At 43.2% G+C, this 14,992-nt stretch overlaps 1 protein-coding gene across 7 annotated transcripts in view; it reads left to right on the forward strand.

Annotated features, from left to right (window-relative positions):
* col9a1c (collagen, type IX, alpha 1c) overlaps positions 1-14,992 on the forward strand; it is a 90,575-nt gene that overhangs the window by 14,594 nt on the left and 60,989 nt on the right. For all 7 annotated transcript variants that reach the window (XM_079521843.1, XM_079521847.1, XM_079521844.1 and 4 more), the window contains 3 exons: positions 2,977-3,062; positions 9,855-9,926; positions 11,960-12,089. In XM_079521843.1, coding sequence (XP_079377969.1) covers positions 2,977-3,062; positions 9,855-9,926; positions 11,960-12,089 — 288 coding nt within the window. The remainder of the gene's footprint in view (positions 1-2,976; positions 3,063-9,854; positions 9,927-11,959; positions 12,090-14,992) is intronic.

Consider the following 14,992-nt stretch of genomic DNA (forward strand, 5'->3'; position numbering starts at 1 on the left):
CGATGTCGGGTGGAAACCTTGTGTAATTAATGTCCAAAAGCGTTACTTCTCAGCAAATGGAAAAGATGAACCTGTGTTCCAATGGAGCTATTATTTAGCCTTGTTAACACTTTAGATTGGTTATCATTTATAAAACCCACAGAGATACAGCTTGTGCAAGACATTGGCAAGACATCGGATTGCCAGAACATTGTCAGTGAGAAAGGAGGGCATTTGCAAAGGTGTTATGCAAATGATATTCAGATTCTTTTTTTTTTTTACAATGAAAAGAAGTGTCAAAAAGGGACAGCAAGGATAAAATGAACCTTTGGAAAACAAGTATTGAAATGGCACATCTGACATATTGGCTAGTTTTGCTACTTCTTGTGTGCCAGGCAGTGCCACTGTAGTGTGATGAAGGTCATTCATTTACAAAAAACAAGCCCAAAATGACATACCGGTAGTTATATTTCACCAGCTGCACGCACCCAGTGCCTGCATGGGTTAGCTTATACGTCTTGTATTTGAAAGTTGACATTAGAATCCCTTGGTCAAATAACAGTGGCGCGCGACGTGACGAAAACAAGGATAGGATGATACAAACTAGTGTCGGAGCTTCTAGATGTTTTGAGTGTTCATGCCGTTTAGACAATGGGTTGTTGCTGGCTGCAATGCTGTCCCATTGGCTTAGAGGTCGGCTGGCAAAAAGTGTCTGGTCGCCTAGAGACGAGGCAGCCAATCAGGACGATAAGGTCGTCACTACGGCAGCCAATGAGAAATTGGTCGTCAAAGCCGAGAGAAAATAGACCAGCTTGCTTTCCAAGCAGCTGGTAAAAACAAAACAAACTTTGAAATGGAGATACAGGGTCTCTGCCCAACAGCAACGGTATGCAAATAGAATTCTGTGTGAGAGGAATACACAAGGACATTGTTGCTTTTTAAATCGCCCATGCACACATGCACGCACACGCTATCTCACCTCCACTCCACTTAAGCCCAACACGCACGCATACACACACACACACACACACACACACACACACACACACACACACACACACACACACACACACACACACACACACACACACACACACACACACACACACACACACACACACACACACACACCGTCTTGCAATAAAAAACAGGAATAGAGGATGCAAGACAAACCTGTGCTCCAGTACATTACGGCCCCCGACGGGCTCCGTGAAGTTTGTAAGATTTCCTTTGCCAGGGAGGGAGGGAGGGCTGCCCTCAGCGTCCCCTTGAGCCTCCCATTGAATCATTGATGTGTGGCTGCCTCACGCTGTGCAGTGCAGGGAGGGAGATGGATTTGGCATGGAAAAGAGACAGCCACAGTCTGGAGGTGGCCCGGGGACACGACGCGAGCTCGCGCACACAGTGCCTCCTTGAAAGTATAAAGCCTGACCGACACATACCTGTCTGTCTGGCCGATAGCTTTGTGATTGTTTCAGTGGTCCTCGACCTTTTCCCGGATCAGGGCCCCTGCACTTGGAAAAAGCTCGAAAGTGTTGGCCGCCCACAATCTGACCACTTAACACAGTAGTTGTTCCCACTATAAAAGTTCTGTCAGGCTCAAGTGGAACAGTTTTATTTGGCTCATTTGAAACTAAAAGCTGTCTCAGCCCCTCCCCCATGTTCAACTAATTCAGTGGTTGCTCTCGACATTTTCGGGTTGAAGGCCCATTTAATTAACTTAGCTAACGTTTTGGTATCCTCAGGGCCCACCAGTGGAGAACCAGTGGATTATTTGACTTTTGTTTTACTTATCGGTATCTGCAATTACAGCACGCAGCCAATGTGTTAAGATTTGTAACCCCTTTCATCCCTGTTTTGAGATGTGTCATTATAAGTAAAAGGTTTCAGACTTTTTCAACTATTTACAATTAAAAGCGGTGTGCAGATATCCCATTACTTCTCTGACATACAGACCTTACCTAAAGATGCCAACACGACCTTCATTGTGTGAAATGGTCAAAGTCCCCTTTCCAAGTTTATTCATTAGTCATTCTTTAATAGTCTTTGTTTAAAAAGGTAGCAGCTAATAATGACATATAGTATAAAAATGATGTTATACTTTAGCTATTGAAAAATAGCACCGAGTGGCGCGCTACGAGCTTGTAGGTCTGCTATTTTTGAAAAATCGTGAAAATGCGGCACAAATCTTTGAATATATGTTTTTTTCAGGCTTAAATGGGTTAACAGCTTTAACCATACAGTATATTGGTATATTTGAAAATAGGTAGATTTGCAATATCTTTGAAACATTTTAACAGCACCAATATTCTCTTAAGGGGGTCCCTGACACCAGATCTTTCCAGATAGGCGTCTGTGGCCAAATACTGTATAGTTTATATAATTTGGGGGTCCTTGAAATGCTACTGTTTGACAAAGGGGAAGAGTTGTGACTGCATGCTGTCTGCAGCCCACACAGTGACACGACGGTCTGCATGCGGGATATGGCCTCACTCAGACCTTTACTGCATTGCTGCATGCTTGTTGGATGAATGTTGTGTAGTGTCATGGCCGCCCCAATGCATTTCCAATGGGAGTCACATGGTTTGACACAACATTTGTGTTGTATGAGGGGGAGGGGCGCAGTCGAAACACAGCCGAAAGCCATACAACAGCTTGTAGTCCAAAATGTGGACTACAAACCATGTGACTTCCATTGGAAATGCATTGGGGCGGCCATGACACTACACAACATTCATCCAACAAGCATACAGCAATGCAGTAAAGGTCTGAGTGAGGCCTATGTGCGCAGATGGACGAGGCCTGATTTATACCTAGCGGTGTGCCAGTGTCGGAGATTAATTGTGGTTTATGTTGATGCTGTTTGAATAATTTAAACACACACACACACGCACACGCACACGCACACGCACACGCACACGCACACACACACACACACAATGATTTGTGGCAGATGTATAATGGCATATAAATTAATTCTCAACTCTGATTGAATAGGATGCAGCACCGGCATTCTACTATGTTGCTGTACACTTCAGCCTGTGTGGCCCTGCTGGCATCTCTCCTCACTCCAGCCTTTGGACGTAAGTTACCCACAAACACAGAGACAAAATGTGAGGTGCTGCCAACTGCAGCTTCAACTTCAAATTGCTGCGTTTTCCTTTCGGAACTTCATTTGTGCAGTGATAAAAACAGCAACATACAAACACAATTCACAGATACCCGCAGGTCAAAATACAACTACTAGAAAAACCCACTACATGAACTAAAAGATAGACATAATCTTAGACATTAGTCAAAACAATCGAAGAAAAAAAAAACACTCCACCTGTTATGTCACCATCACGGCACCAGCTGAAGAACCAAAACTGGTTATTTATAGAAGCATTTGTATTGAATGGTATCATCTGTAGGAGAAAACTTTTGCACACCTAGAAATCAGGCGTATGCACAGGTGCGTAGGCCAGTGGACATCAATGAAAGCAATAGAATACACCCACACACTGTGTATTTGCTCTGTACAAGAGTATTTTCTTATTTAATGAAGCAACGTTTCGGTTCCTCCGGACCTTCCTCATGCCTGAGGAAGGTTCCGGAGGGACCGAAACGTTGCTTCATTACATAGATTCTATCGCTCAAATAGATTCTATCGCTCACAATGCGTCGCGTTGTAGATCTGCTATTTTCAAATGGCCGAAATGTATAGGGTTGAAGTGATTAATGTATGTTTTCTAATCAAAATTAAAATCTCCAAAGTAACTAGTAACTAAAGTACAAATTTGGGCTCTGAGATGTAGTGGAGTAGAAGTAAAAGTATAGGAAATTGGAAATACTCAAGTAAAGTACAAATACCTCAAAATTGTACTTAAGTACAGTACTTAAGTAAAAGTACTTAGTTACTTTCCACCACTGCCATATGCTGTAGCTCTATGCTTCATCTGCATAATGTTTCCCCCCTCCTCTGCACCAACAATAGCAGATCAAAAGCTCAGCTTGTTGTGAACTTTCTGATTTGCTATTTTTGGTGGGTGTTCACCTATTGAGAGATGCCCCAAATTGTGATGCTTTATGTGGTTAACACCCTGAACGCCCAGGACGAAGTTCTTTGTCCTTTCTATTAGTAACGCCCGACGCCCAGGACGAAGTATTGTCCAAAAGACGAAGTTTATTGATACGAGAACAGATCGCATGGCTGTATAGCCCAGGCGCGCCTCCTGGGCTCTCCTCGGTGACGCACAAGAGTGAGACGTCATCGAAAAACCCCCTCCTCTGTTTAGCTGATGAAAACGAAAATCTTAAAACGTTCATAACTCGCGATCTAAATCATCCCGTCACCCATTTCTGGTTCCTCAAAGAACTTTGTAAAAAAACAAAGGTCCTAAACGGACATGGAGAACCATTCACTAAATAAAATGGTTCTTAGTAGTTCTTTGTGGAACCATATAGTCTTTTTTAGCACCATAATGTTTCTGTATGTACCTTGCAGCGCACGACAGTTTCGCTGTGCTGAGCTGCGCCACTGTGTGTGGTCTGTTTGTCTGCAAAAAATAATGGACAGATCAAATAATTAGCCTTTGCCAGAGAATCCAAACCCCAACACTGACTGTTATTTTGAGATCATCATCATTTTCATCAGCATTCACACAAAGCTCTGGGAATGGCCGGAAATAGAAGGCAGCCCTGTGCTGGTCTGCTCTGGAAGATTAAATCAGATTAAATCTCTTCTGATCATGATAAGCTCCTCTCCATGCTTGTGTGCATGGGCCAAGGGCAGAGCATCTCAAATTATGGACATGCACTGTTAATATTCAGATACATCACAGGCCACATGTAATAGCAGCATACACACCAGGGGTGCCCACACATTTTAGACTTGAGAGCTATACTTTCAAAATGACCAGCTCAACCAGATCTACCCACCAAAAATATATATATATTATCCCATTGCTGAAAATAGTTACATATATTAGACAAATGCACTTCTTTTTCTTTTTTGTAATACTGATGTTTGTGCGAAACACTTTTGAAAACATGGTATAGGGCAAGGCCTATTGCATTGTGGGTTTGTGCTGCCCTTTTTGATGTCAATCAATCAAGTGCAGTCACCTTAATTCAAGTGGCAGATGCCAAAAATAGTTTATTATTTATTTAAATTGTATATTTTTAGGGCCATGTCATGTGGTCTACCTGCACAGCCTATGTGATCTTACTGGTAGATCACGATCTACCTTTTGGGCACCCTTGATACTGTATACATATACACACACACATTGATTTATACAACACTTATATTGTTGTGGCTGTAAGCAGAAGCCTACAAGCTCGTGGCGCGGCATCACTCAGTGATTTTTTTTTTAACTCAAATGTTTGCTTCTGGGACCTCCCAGACCAATTATATAAAGGATAAATGGGCGAAGGGGTTAGGGCTCTTTTAACAACTAGATACATTAGAATTGGTTATTTTTTTCATCTCTTGAAAAGTAACAATTCTGGACAAACTACAGGGCTACTTTGAGGCTACTTTGATTATTATACCAAAACATACATTAAACCCTTCAGACCTATATACATTTCGGTCATTTGAAAATCTACAATTAAATTTTCAATTTCAAGTGTCAAATCACAAAAAGTTGTCAACAACTTGTGTGCTTGTGAGAAAACGGAGAAAACTTGAAACATTCTGCATAATGAGTACTTTCTACTTTTGGTACTTTAAGTATATTGCCGATACTTTTTTTGTACTTTTTTTTCTTAACATAACAGATTATAGCAGTATTGATACTTAAGTAAAACATGTGAGTATGTTTTCTACCCCTGGTTGTTTATAATAATAGTCTATCAAACAGACTTTTAGAAAGGCACAGCTGTCGTTTACAAGGACATGTGTCTCTTAATTGCAACTCCTCTCCTGTTAATTTGCAACAATGAGTTGCATTTTGGAGCATAATATATATATCGGGAACGAAAAAAGTGTATCGGGACAACCCCAATATATATATAATAGGCCATAGCCACTGCGGGTGGCGCGGCTTAACAAGGTGAAGCCCTCATTCAACCATCAGATATGGTTTTATGGGCAGTAAATGTGTCAGTATAAATGGCGACTCACCACCGCATCTCATCTCTCAGCAGTTATGTGGTACCTGAGAAGAGTTTCCAGATGTCTGTACTGTGTGTGCGTTCACACTGCTCTCGTCTAACCCATTCTGAACGGGAACCCAATTTATAGCATTATATTCTACTTTAGCTATTGAAAAATAGCAGATCTACAAGCTGTAGGTCTGCTATTTTTGAAAAATCGTGAAAATGTGTTGCAAATCTTTGAATATATATTCTTTCAGAGCGAATGTTTTTTTTTTTTAATGATATTTTTTGTGGCTTTCGCCTTTATTTTATATATTTTATGGAGGGACAGACAGTAGGCTGACAGGAAATGGGGAGAGAGAGATGGGGGGGAAGACATGCAGTAAAGGCCGTCGGGATCGGGAGTCGAACCCGCGGCACACTGCCAGACTGGATTACCAGCCAAGGTGCCTGGACCACTGAGCCATGGGCCCAGGCCAGAGCGAACGTTTTTAACTCAAATCTTTGCTTCTGGGGAAATGTTTGAGAAAATGTTTGAGAACGAATGACACAGAAACATGGGGTTTTTCAGAAAACTGTCAGGATTTAGAAGGCATGCGTAGAATCTTTTCTCAGGTCTAAACGGGCTAAATGATGCTGAGTCAGGTTATGGAGTCGTGAGGCCTCCAGCCACAACAACGTTCATGGTTTCCAGACCTCACCTCATCACAGGGTTGGCTGCATTCCAATGGTTTCTCAACCATTTGGTCCACGGCAGTGTTACTGTAGTTTTGACAGCGAATTTTCATTTAGTTATAGTCAGTATATTTTGAATTAAATTTCATTTAGTTTCAGTCATCTGAAAAGTCTAGTTTTTCTCGGCTACTAAACTATCGAATGTCGTTGGTTTTGTCGACAAACTGTTAATTCTTTGGCAGGCCTCGATGGCATCGCGATGGCTGATTTTAAACTTGATTGCATGCTCAGACGGCATTGCAGCAAGACGCGTTGTGAGCTTGTAGATTTGATATTTTCAGAGCGCAACACCCAAGTGCAACCAAACATAATATTATACTTACTAAAAACAAAAGTTTTAGTTTTAGTCATCATCCGTCAGTGAAAAGGGCTCTACTGGTCCATGGACCAGTAGAGCGTTGGTTCTCTAACCTTTAACCCATTTTGGGCGGGAACCCCTTTTGGTGTTCTAAGCATTATGTTATACTTTAGCTATTGAAAAATAGCAGATCTACCAGCTCATAGCGCGCCACCGAGTGGCGCACTACGAGCTTGTAGGTCTGCTATTTTTGAAAAGTCGTGAAAATGTGGCGCAAATCTTTGAATATATATTTCAGAGCGAACATTTTTAACTAAAATATTTGCTTCCAGGGCGTCCCTGGAACTACATATTTTGAGATGGGGGTCCGTGGCCCAATAGCGATAATTCTAGGGGTCCTTGACATGAAAAAGGTTGAGCACCACTGACATAGAAACATGGGTTTTTCAGAAAAATGTTAGGATTTAGAAGCCTTTTTTTTTAATCGACCTCAGTCCAAAACGGGTTAACTTTCAAGGACCCCCATTGCACACTCTGGGCAGTATTATGCGTGTCTTAAGTACCAGGTCTTATGACTAAACTTAAGATCTGGAGGCGTGGTCAATGCTGTTTGGCCACTCAGAATAGCCAAATGGCATTGATCACGCCTCCAGGTCTTAAGTTAAGTAATAAGACCTGGTACTTAAGACACGCATAATACTGCCCCGAGAGTCCAAATAAACCTGTGAGAACCACCGCTGTACTCCCTGTGAATGGGAGGAAGAGACATAATGTACCAGAGTCTGACCTGCCTCAGGCACCATCATCCTAGCATCCTATCCTCACACATCCTAACAGTAACAGTTGCAGAATTCATTCGTTAAATATTATATGGACCGAGTTCCTTTACTAAACTTTATGAAACTAAATGTTCCAAACTTATGTTCCAAACTTAATTCCCTCTGTGGTATACTGAGAAGCCCGACTAGGAATTGTAATGAGCAACAACAACAAAACTGCCAATAACGTGATATACTGCAGACTCTGTGTATATTTATTCCCCTCAGTGAGCTTTCTTTTTTGATAAATTACAGTGACCTCTACTTACTACAAATTACTAAACAACAAAGTGGATTACCTGCCAGCACGACTTTTATTATACATTAACATTTGATATCTCTGAAGACGTGACAAACGTGGCCTCGACTTTACCTTTAACAGTCATGCGGCTGCTACCCATTCATCAACATTAATTACACTGCCATGCATCTCTTCTGACATATCTGGATCACAGGAGGAGACTTTAGAGCTCTCCATCATAAATCTGCTACCTAAATCACAGACCACTATTGATACGTGTGTGTGTGTGTGTGCATTAGAAATATGGGACATATGTAGTGTACAGTATGGTAGTCGCAGGGTTCAATTTGCTTGGAGGGATGTTGGGACGGTAATAAAGGCCTTGGTTTGATTGATTTAATACTTTATTAATACGTTTGAGAACAGTAAGGAGGTATACTGTAAACTATAAGAAAAGGATATAACACAAAATGCCTTTGGGGGTAATTGTTTCCATGGTCGTGCCTCTGCATTTTGTATCCCTGCTTCTGCGGTCACACTGAATTAAAAAAAAATCCTTTTATATATTTATTTTTTATTTGTATTTATTTAATCAACAACATCCCTAGTATTCTGGCGGGAACATTTGTAAAAAGAAAAAAAAAACCCAAAACAAATAAATAATTCATAAAATAATAATAATAATAATAATAATAATCAGATCTACAAGCTCACAATGTGTTGCGAGCTTGTAGGTCAGCCATTTTTGCAACTCAAACGCGCCCAGTCTGCAATGCCACTCCTTGCAACAGGATAATGGGATAATGGTTTCATGCAACTATACATGCAACTAACTATACATGCAACTATACATGCAACTAACTATACATGCAACTATACATGCAACTAACTATACATGCAACTATACATGCAACTAACTATACATGCAACTAACTATACATGCAACTAACTATACATGCAACTAACTATACATGCAACTAATTATACATGCAACTAACTATACATGCAACTAACTATACATGCAACTATACATGCAACTAACTATACATGCAACTATACATGCAACTAACTATACATGCAACTAACTATACATGCAACTAACTATACATGCAACTATACATGCAACTAACTATACATGCAACTATACATGCAACTAACTATACATGAAACTATACATGCAACTAACTATACATGCAACTATACATGCAACTAACTATACATGCAACTATACATGCAACTAACTATACATGCAACTAACTATACATGCAACTAACTATACATGCAACTATACTTGCAACCGTTTGGTTGCAAGGAGTTGCATGGTGAAATGGCGAATCATTGGTGCGGTCTGGGCCTAAGGCTTAAGAAATATCCCTCTGTGTCCTTCACAGATCTGACCCTGTATATGAGCATGAGAAAGCCACATTAAAATTTCACTGCAGTGCTGTAAATGCTGATCTTAATCGCTGGTGACATTTATGATTATTCCCTTTTCCTTTCAAAGGCGGGTATTGAAGCAATACAAAATAAATCTTCAAAGCCTTTGTCAAATTCAGTGAGGAGACATCTTTAACAAGTGTGTGTGTGTGTGTGTGTGTGTGTGTGTGTGTGTGTGTGTGTGTGTGTGTGTGTGTGTGTGTGTATGTGTGTGTTTGTGTGCGTGCGTGCGTGCGTGCATGTTTTTCCCTTTTCCTAACAGAATTAGATCTGAACAGATTGGATGGAGATACCGTCTGTCCGCCGATGAGAAGTGGCCAAGATGACCTTCCAGGTGATCTATCATGCAGCAGGAAATACAAAATAAACCATGTCAAGCTGCACTGTTGTTGGAAAAGCCCCAAAAAACAGCTGCAGACTAAAGGAAACTGGTATAGTGTTAATGAGTTGAACATGCAGGGACTGCAAATGCTTTGAGACACCTTTTAGTTTCAAAATGAGCTAATAAAAGTGTTCCACTAACTTGCAGCATTTTTTTTAGTGGGAACAATTCTAACTCAGCAAGATTTTTTTTTAATAATCACTACAACCTCAGAGACGACTCACTAGAAAGAATATACAAAAAAAACATCTGTGTGTGTTTATAATTTGGCTTTGGGATGAAGTGCATGTGTCAGAGGAAAATTAATGAGCTTCACATGGGATTGGAGATTATTTTGTGCCGAAGTTTTCCTTTAATTGTACGCGCTTAGAGTACATGCTGCCAAGTTGTTCTGCACAGCACAGGATTGCTGAGACATTCAATTGAGAACCCAAGGACAAGGACATTAAACTACCACAGCTACTGTATCACTAAATCTGCTGCTACCGTTGTACTACCAAGCTGCTGCTGCTACTAATATTACTATACTACTACCGTATACTGTACACAGTATATTTTAGACTGATGCTAGGTTCTTGGTTTGCCTGTGATCCTATAGTTCACTGAGGCATTACACTGGCTCTCTGCATTTGATGTGTTTACCTTGATTATTGGGGTAATAATGGGTCGCACACACCAAGACTGCGATTTTAATTTTTATCCTTGCACGATGGAATGACAGACGTTTCGGCTATCCAGCCTTCACCATAGCCGAAACGTCTGTCATTCTTCGGCTGTCCATGTCACGGTTTTCAGGTGTTAGGACCCAAGTGCAGGAAACTCAAACAAAGGCAGGACAAGAAAACCACATAAACTTGACTTTACTTGGGAAATGACATAGGATAACAGAAGTACATACACTGAACATAAAACCTGACACTAACTTAAGATCCAGCACTGAACAAACACAAGGCAGAGTTTAAATAGTCACTGGAGCTCATCACCTCAGCTGGTCCCCACAGGTGATGGCACTCAGGGCAATCAGACTCAGAGGAGCAGGACTTGGGAGAGACCACCACATTTTGGTGGTCAAATGCGGAAGTGCAACCGAGCGCTCAATGTTAAAGCCAAGCTGCACGGGGTTTCCCGGTCATGAATCCACGGGTCCGCCTGTAGTCCCTCCTCCTACCACTAGGGCCCAGAGCTTCAACGTTGAATAGCCTCACTGGCCCCTTGGGAGAGACAGGAAAATCATGGACAAACGGAGGGGCTCAGGACGTGACCATGACAGTCCAGCCTTCACGCTGGTGAAGGCTGGATAGCCAAAAACGTCTGCCATTCCATCGTGCAAGAATACAAACTAAAAAACTCAGTCTTGGTGTGTGTGACCCATTACCTCTATTTCTATAATGTGATTTGAACGGGTATAGCACACCATCAGTCAGAGCGCGGTGGTCACAAGAAAAGTTATACCTTGATTAGTGCAAATCACTCTGGATAATAAGTGTCTGCTAAATGCCTCAATTCTTTCTAAATTATGTTACTGCTGCTGCTGCTGCTACACTGCAACATCTGGAGCATTGACGTTTTTAACTGCCTTAACCCATTTTGGGTGGAAACCCCTTTTGGTGTTTTAAGCATTATGTTATACTTTAGCTATTGAAAAATAGCAGATCTACAAGCTCATAGCGCGGCACCGAGTGCCGCGCTACGAGCTTGTAGGTCTGCTATTTTAAAAAAATCTTGAAACTCAAATATTTGATGCTGGGGTGGTCCCTGGAACTACATATTTTCAGATGGGGGTCCATGGCCAAATGCAGATTTTTCTGGGGGTCCTTGACATGAAATAGTTTGAGCACCACTGACATAGAAACATGAGGTTTTTCAGAAAACTGTCAGGATTTAGGAGACATTTTTTAAATTCCGACGTCAGGCCTAAATGCGTTAATAAAAACTGTATAATAAGACTCGTCATCATCCTCATCATCATACTCTGTCCCATGCAGGTTTTGATCTCATCACCCAGTTCCAGCTCGACGTAATAGCTCTGAAAGGCGTGAGGAAGGTGGAAGGCTCCACGCCCCACCAGGTGGCATACCGACTCGACAGGGAGGCCAACTTCCAAATTCCAACCAGGTAAATACAGTAAAAGAAAAAAAGGAAGAAAAAAGTGTGTTGATGCAGGTGTTGTATTATTATTACAGGTCCTAGACAGGTGTTGTTGCACAGTGAACGAACAGCATATAATTGGTATTGAGGAAAGCATGCCTGAACCCATTTGGCATATCTCAAAGACAACGGGTGTGTGTGTGTGTGTGTGTGTGTGTGTGTGTGTGTGTGTGTGTGTGTGTGTGTGTGTGTGTGTGTGTGTGTATGTGTGTGTGTGTGTGTGTCTGTGTGTCTGTGTGTCTATGTATCTGTGGAGAGGGGAGTAAAAAATGATTTCCTTTGTGTGTGCGTGTGTGCGTGCGTGCGTGCGTGCGTGCAATGCATACGTGCAATGCATACGTGTGTGGGTGCATACGTGTGTGGGTGCGTGCATGCGTGAGTTCGGGGGCGTCTGAAAGACTCCCACGTGAAGCGATTCATATCCTGGCATTTCATCATGCACCCTAAGTGCTTTTATTCTTTCTCTTCTCATTTTATGAGGCAAAAAAAAATTACAGCATTAAAACAGATGGGTGCTGACAGGCGGAACTGCTTCCTGTAAGCACTTCAATTGCCTTTTGTTGTCACAGAACGTATGTTCTGAAGCCCAATAGCAGATTAGTGTGAGTGTCTCAAGAGCCGAAGGAAACATTTTCAGCTCCAGTCTTTTCTCCATGGTTTATTTCATTTTTGTTGATACCTTATATCTATTATTGCAAGAGTTACAGACATCTCAGACATACATGCATGTTTAAAGGGTCCATTCGGAATCCTCTCGAGGAACCTGTAGCGCTTAACTTTGAGAACCACTGCCTTACAATCCCACGGGGGAAATTGTGTTTCAGTTTAAGCCCTTCTGATTGGCTACTGAGATAGTAATAATGAGGGGGGAGTTTGACTGGGTTGACACATATGCAACCCAGTCTCACAGAAATATATAAATATGTACGGAATTGCAATTCTGTACATACACGTCTAGAAAACCCCAAAATCCGTACATATGACACTGAAATCCTCCCCATAGACAATAACGGAGGAGGGCCGTCTCTACCGGGCTTCAGCCACGGGAGACACCACTGATCGGCCATGAAGGGCCGCAAGTTGCCACGTCGAGCGTTGCGAAGTTCGGTAGAGCCGTCCGAGTTGTAACCCAATATGGACAGAATAGTAAATAATGGCAAACTCGAACTCGCCCAGCCCGACCCAGACACGGTGAAATAGCACTTCTGTACTGAACTCACCCAGCCCGACCCAGACACGGTGAAATAGCACTTCTGTACTGAACTCACCCAGCCCGACCCAGACACGGTGAAATAGCACTTCTGTACTGAACTCACCCAGCCCGACCCAGCCACAGTGAAATAGCACTTCTGTACTGAACTCACCCAGCCCGACCCAGCCACAGTGAAATAGCACTTCTGTACTGAACTCACCCAGCCCGACCCAGACACGGTGAAATAGCACTTCTGTACTGAACTCACCCAGCCCGACCCAGACACGGTGAAATAGCACTTCTGTACTGAACTCACCCAGCCCGACCCAGACACGGTGAAATAGCACTTCTGTACTGAACTCACCCAGCCCGACCCAGACACGGTGAAATACCACTTCTGTACTGAACTCACCCAGCCCGACCCAGACACGGTGAAATAGCACTTCTGTACTGAACTCACCCAGCCCGACCCAGACACGGTGAAATAGCACTTCTGTACTGAACTCACCCAGCCCGACCCAGACACGGTGAAATAGCACTTCTGTACTGAACTCACCCAGCCCGACCCAGACACGGTGAAATAGCACTTCTGTACTGAACTCACCCAGCCCGACCCAGACACGGTGAAATAGCACTTCTGTACTGAACTCACCCAGCCCGACCCAGACACGGTGAAATAGCACTTCTGTACTGAACTCACCCAGCCCGACCCAGACACGGTGAAATAGCACTTCTGTACTGAACTCACCCAGCCCGACCCAGCCACGGTGAAATAGCACTTCTGTACTGAACTCACCCAGCCCGACCCAGACACGGTGAAATAGCACTTCTGTACTGAACTCACCCAGCCCGACCCAGACACGGTGAAATAGCACTTCTGTACTGAACTCACCCAGCCCGACCCAGCCACGGTGAAATAGCACTTCTGTACTGAACTCACCCAGCCCGACCCAGACACGGTGAAATAGCACTTCTGTACTGAACTCACCCAGCCCGACCCAGACACGGTGAAATAGCACTTCTGTACTGAACTCACCCAGCCCGACCCAGACACGGTGAAATAGCACTTCTGTACTGAACTCACCCAGCCCGACCCAGCCACGGTGAAATAGCACTTCTGTACTGAACTCACCCAGCCCGACCCAGACACGGTGAAATAGCACTTCTGTACTGAACTCACCCAGCCCGACCCAGACACGGTGAAATAGCACTTCTGTACTGAACTCGCCCAGCCCGACCCAGACACGGTGAAATAGCACTTCTGTACTGAACTCACCCAGCCCGACCCAGCCACGGTGAAATAGCACTTCTGTACTGAACTCACCCAGCCCGACCCAGACACGGTGAAATAGCACTTCTGTACTGAACTCGCCCAGCCCGACCCAGACACGGTGAAATAGCACTTCTGTACTGAACTCACCCAGCCCGACCCAGACACGGTGAAATAGCACTTCTGTACTGAACTCACCCAGCCCGACCCAGACATGGTGAAATAGCACTTCTGTACTGAACTCACCCAGCCCGACCCAGCCACAGTGAAATAGCACTTCTGTACTGAACTCACCCAGCCCGACCCAGCCACAGTGAAATAGCACTTCTGTACTGAACTCACCCAGCCCGACCCAGACACGGTGAAATAGCACTTCTGTACTGAACTCACCCAGCCCGACCCAGACAC

This window comes from Electrona antarctica, assembly GCF_951216825.1.
Source record: "Electrona antarctica genome assembly, chromosome: 15".
NCBI lineage: Eukaryota > Metazoa > Chordata > Actinopteri > Myctophiformes > Myctophidae > Electrona > Electrona antarctica.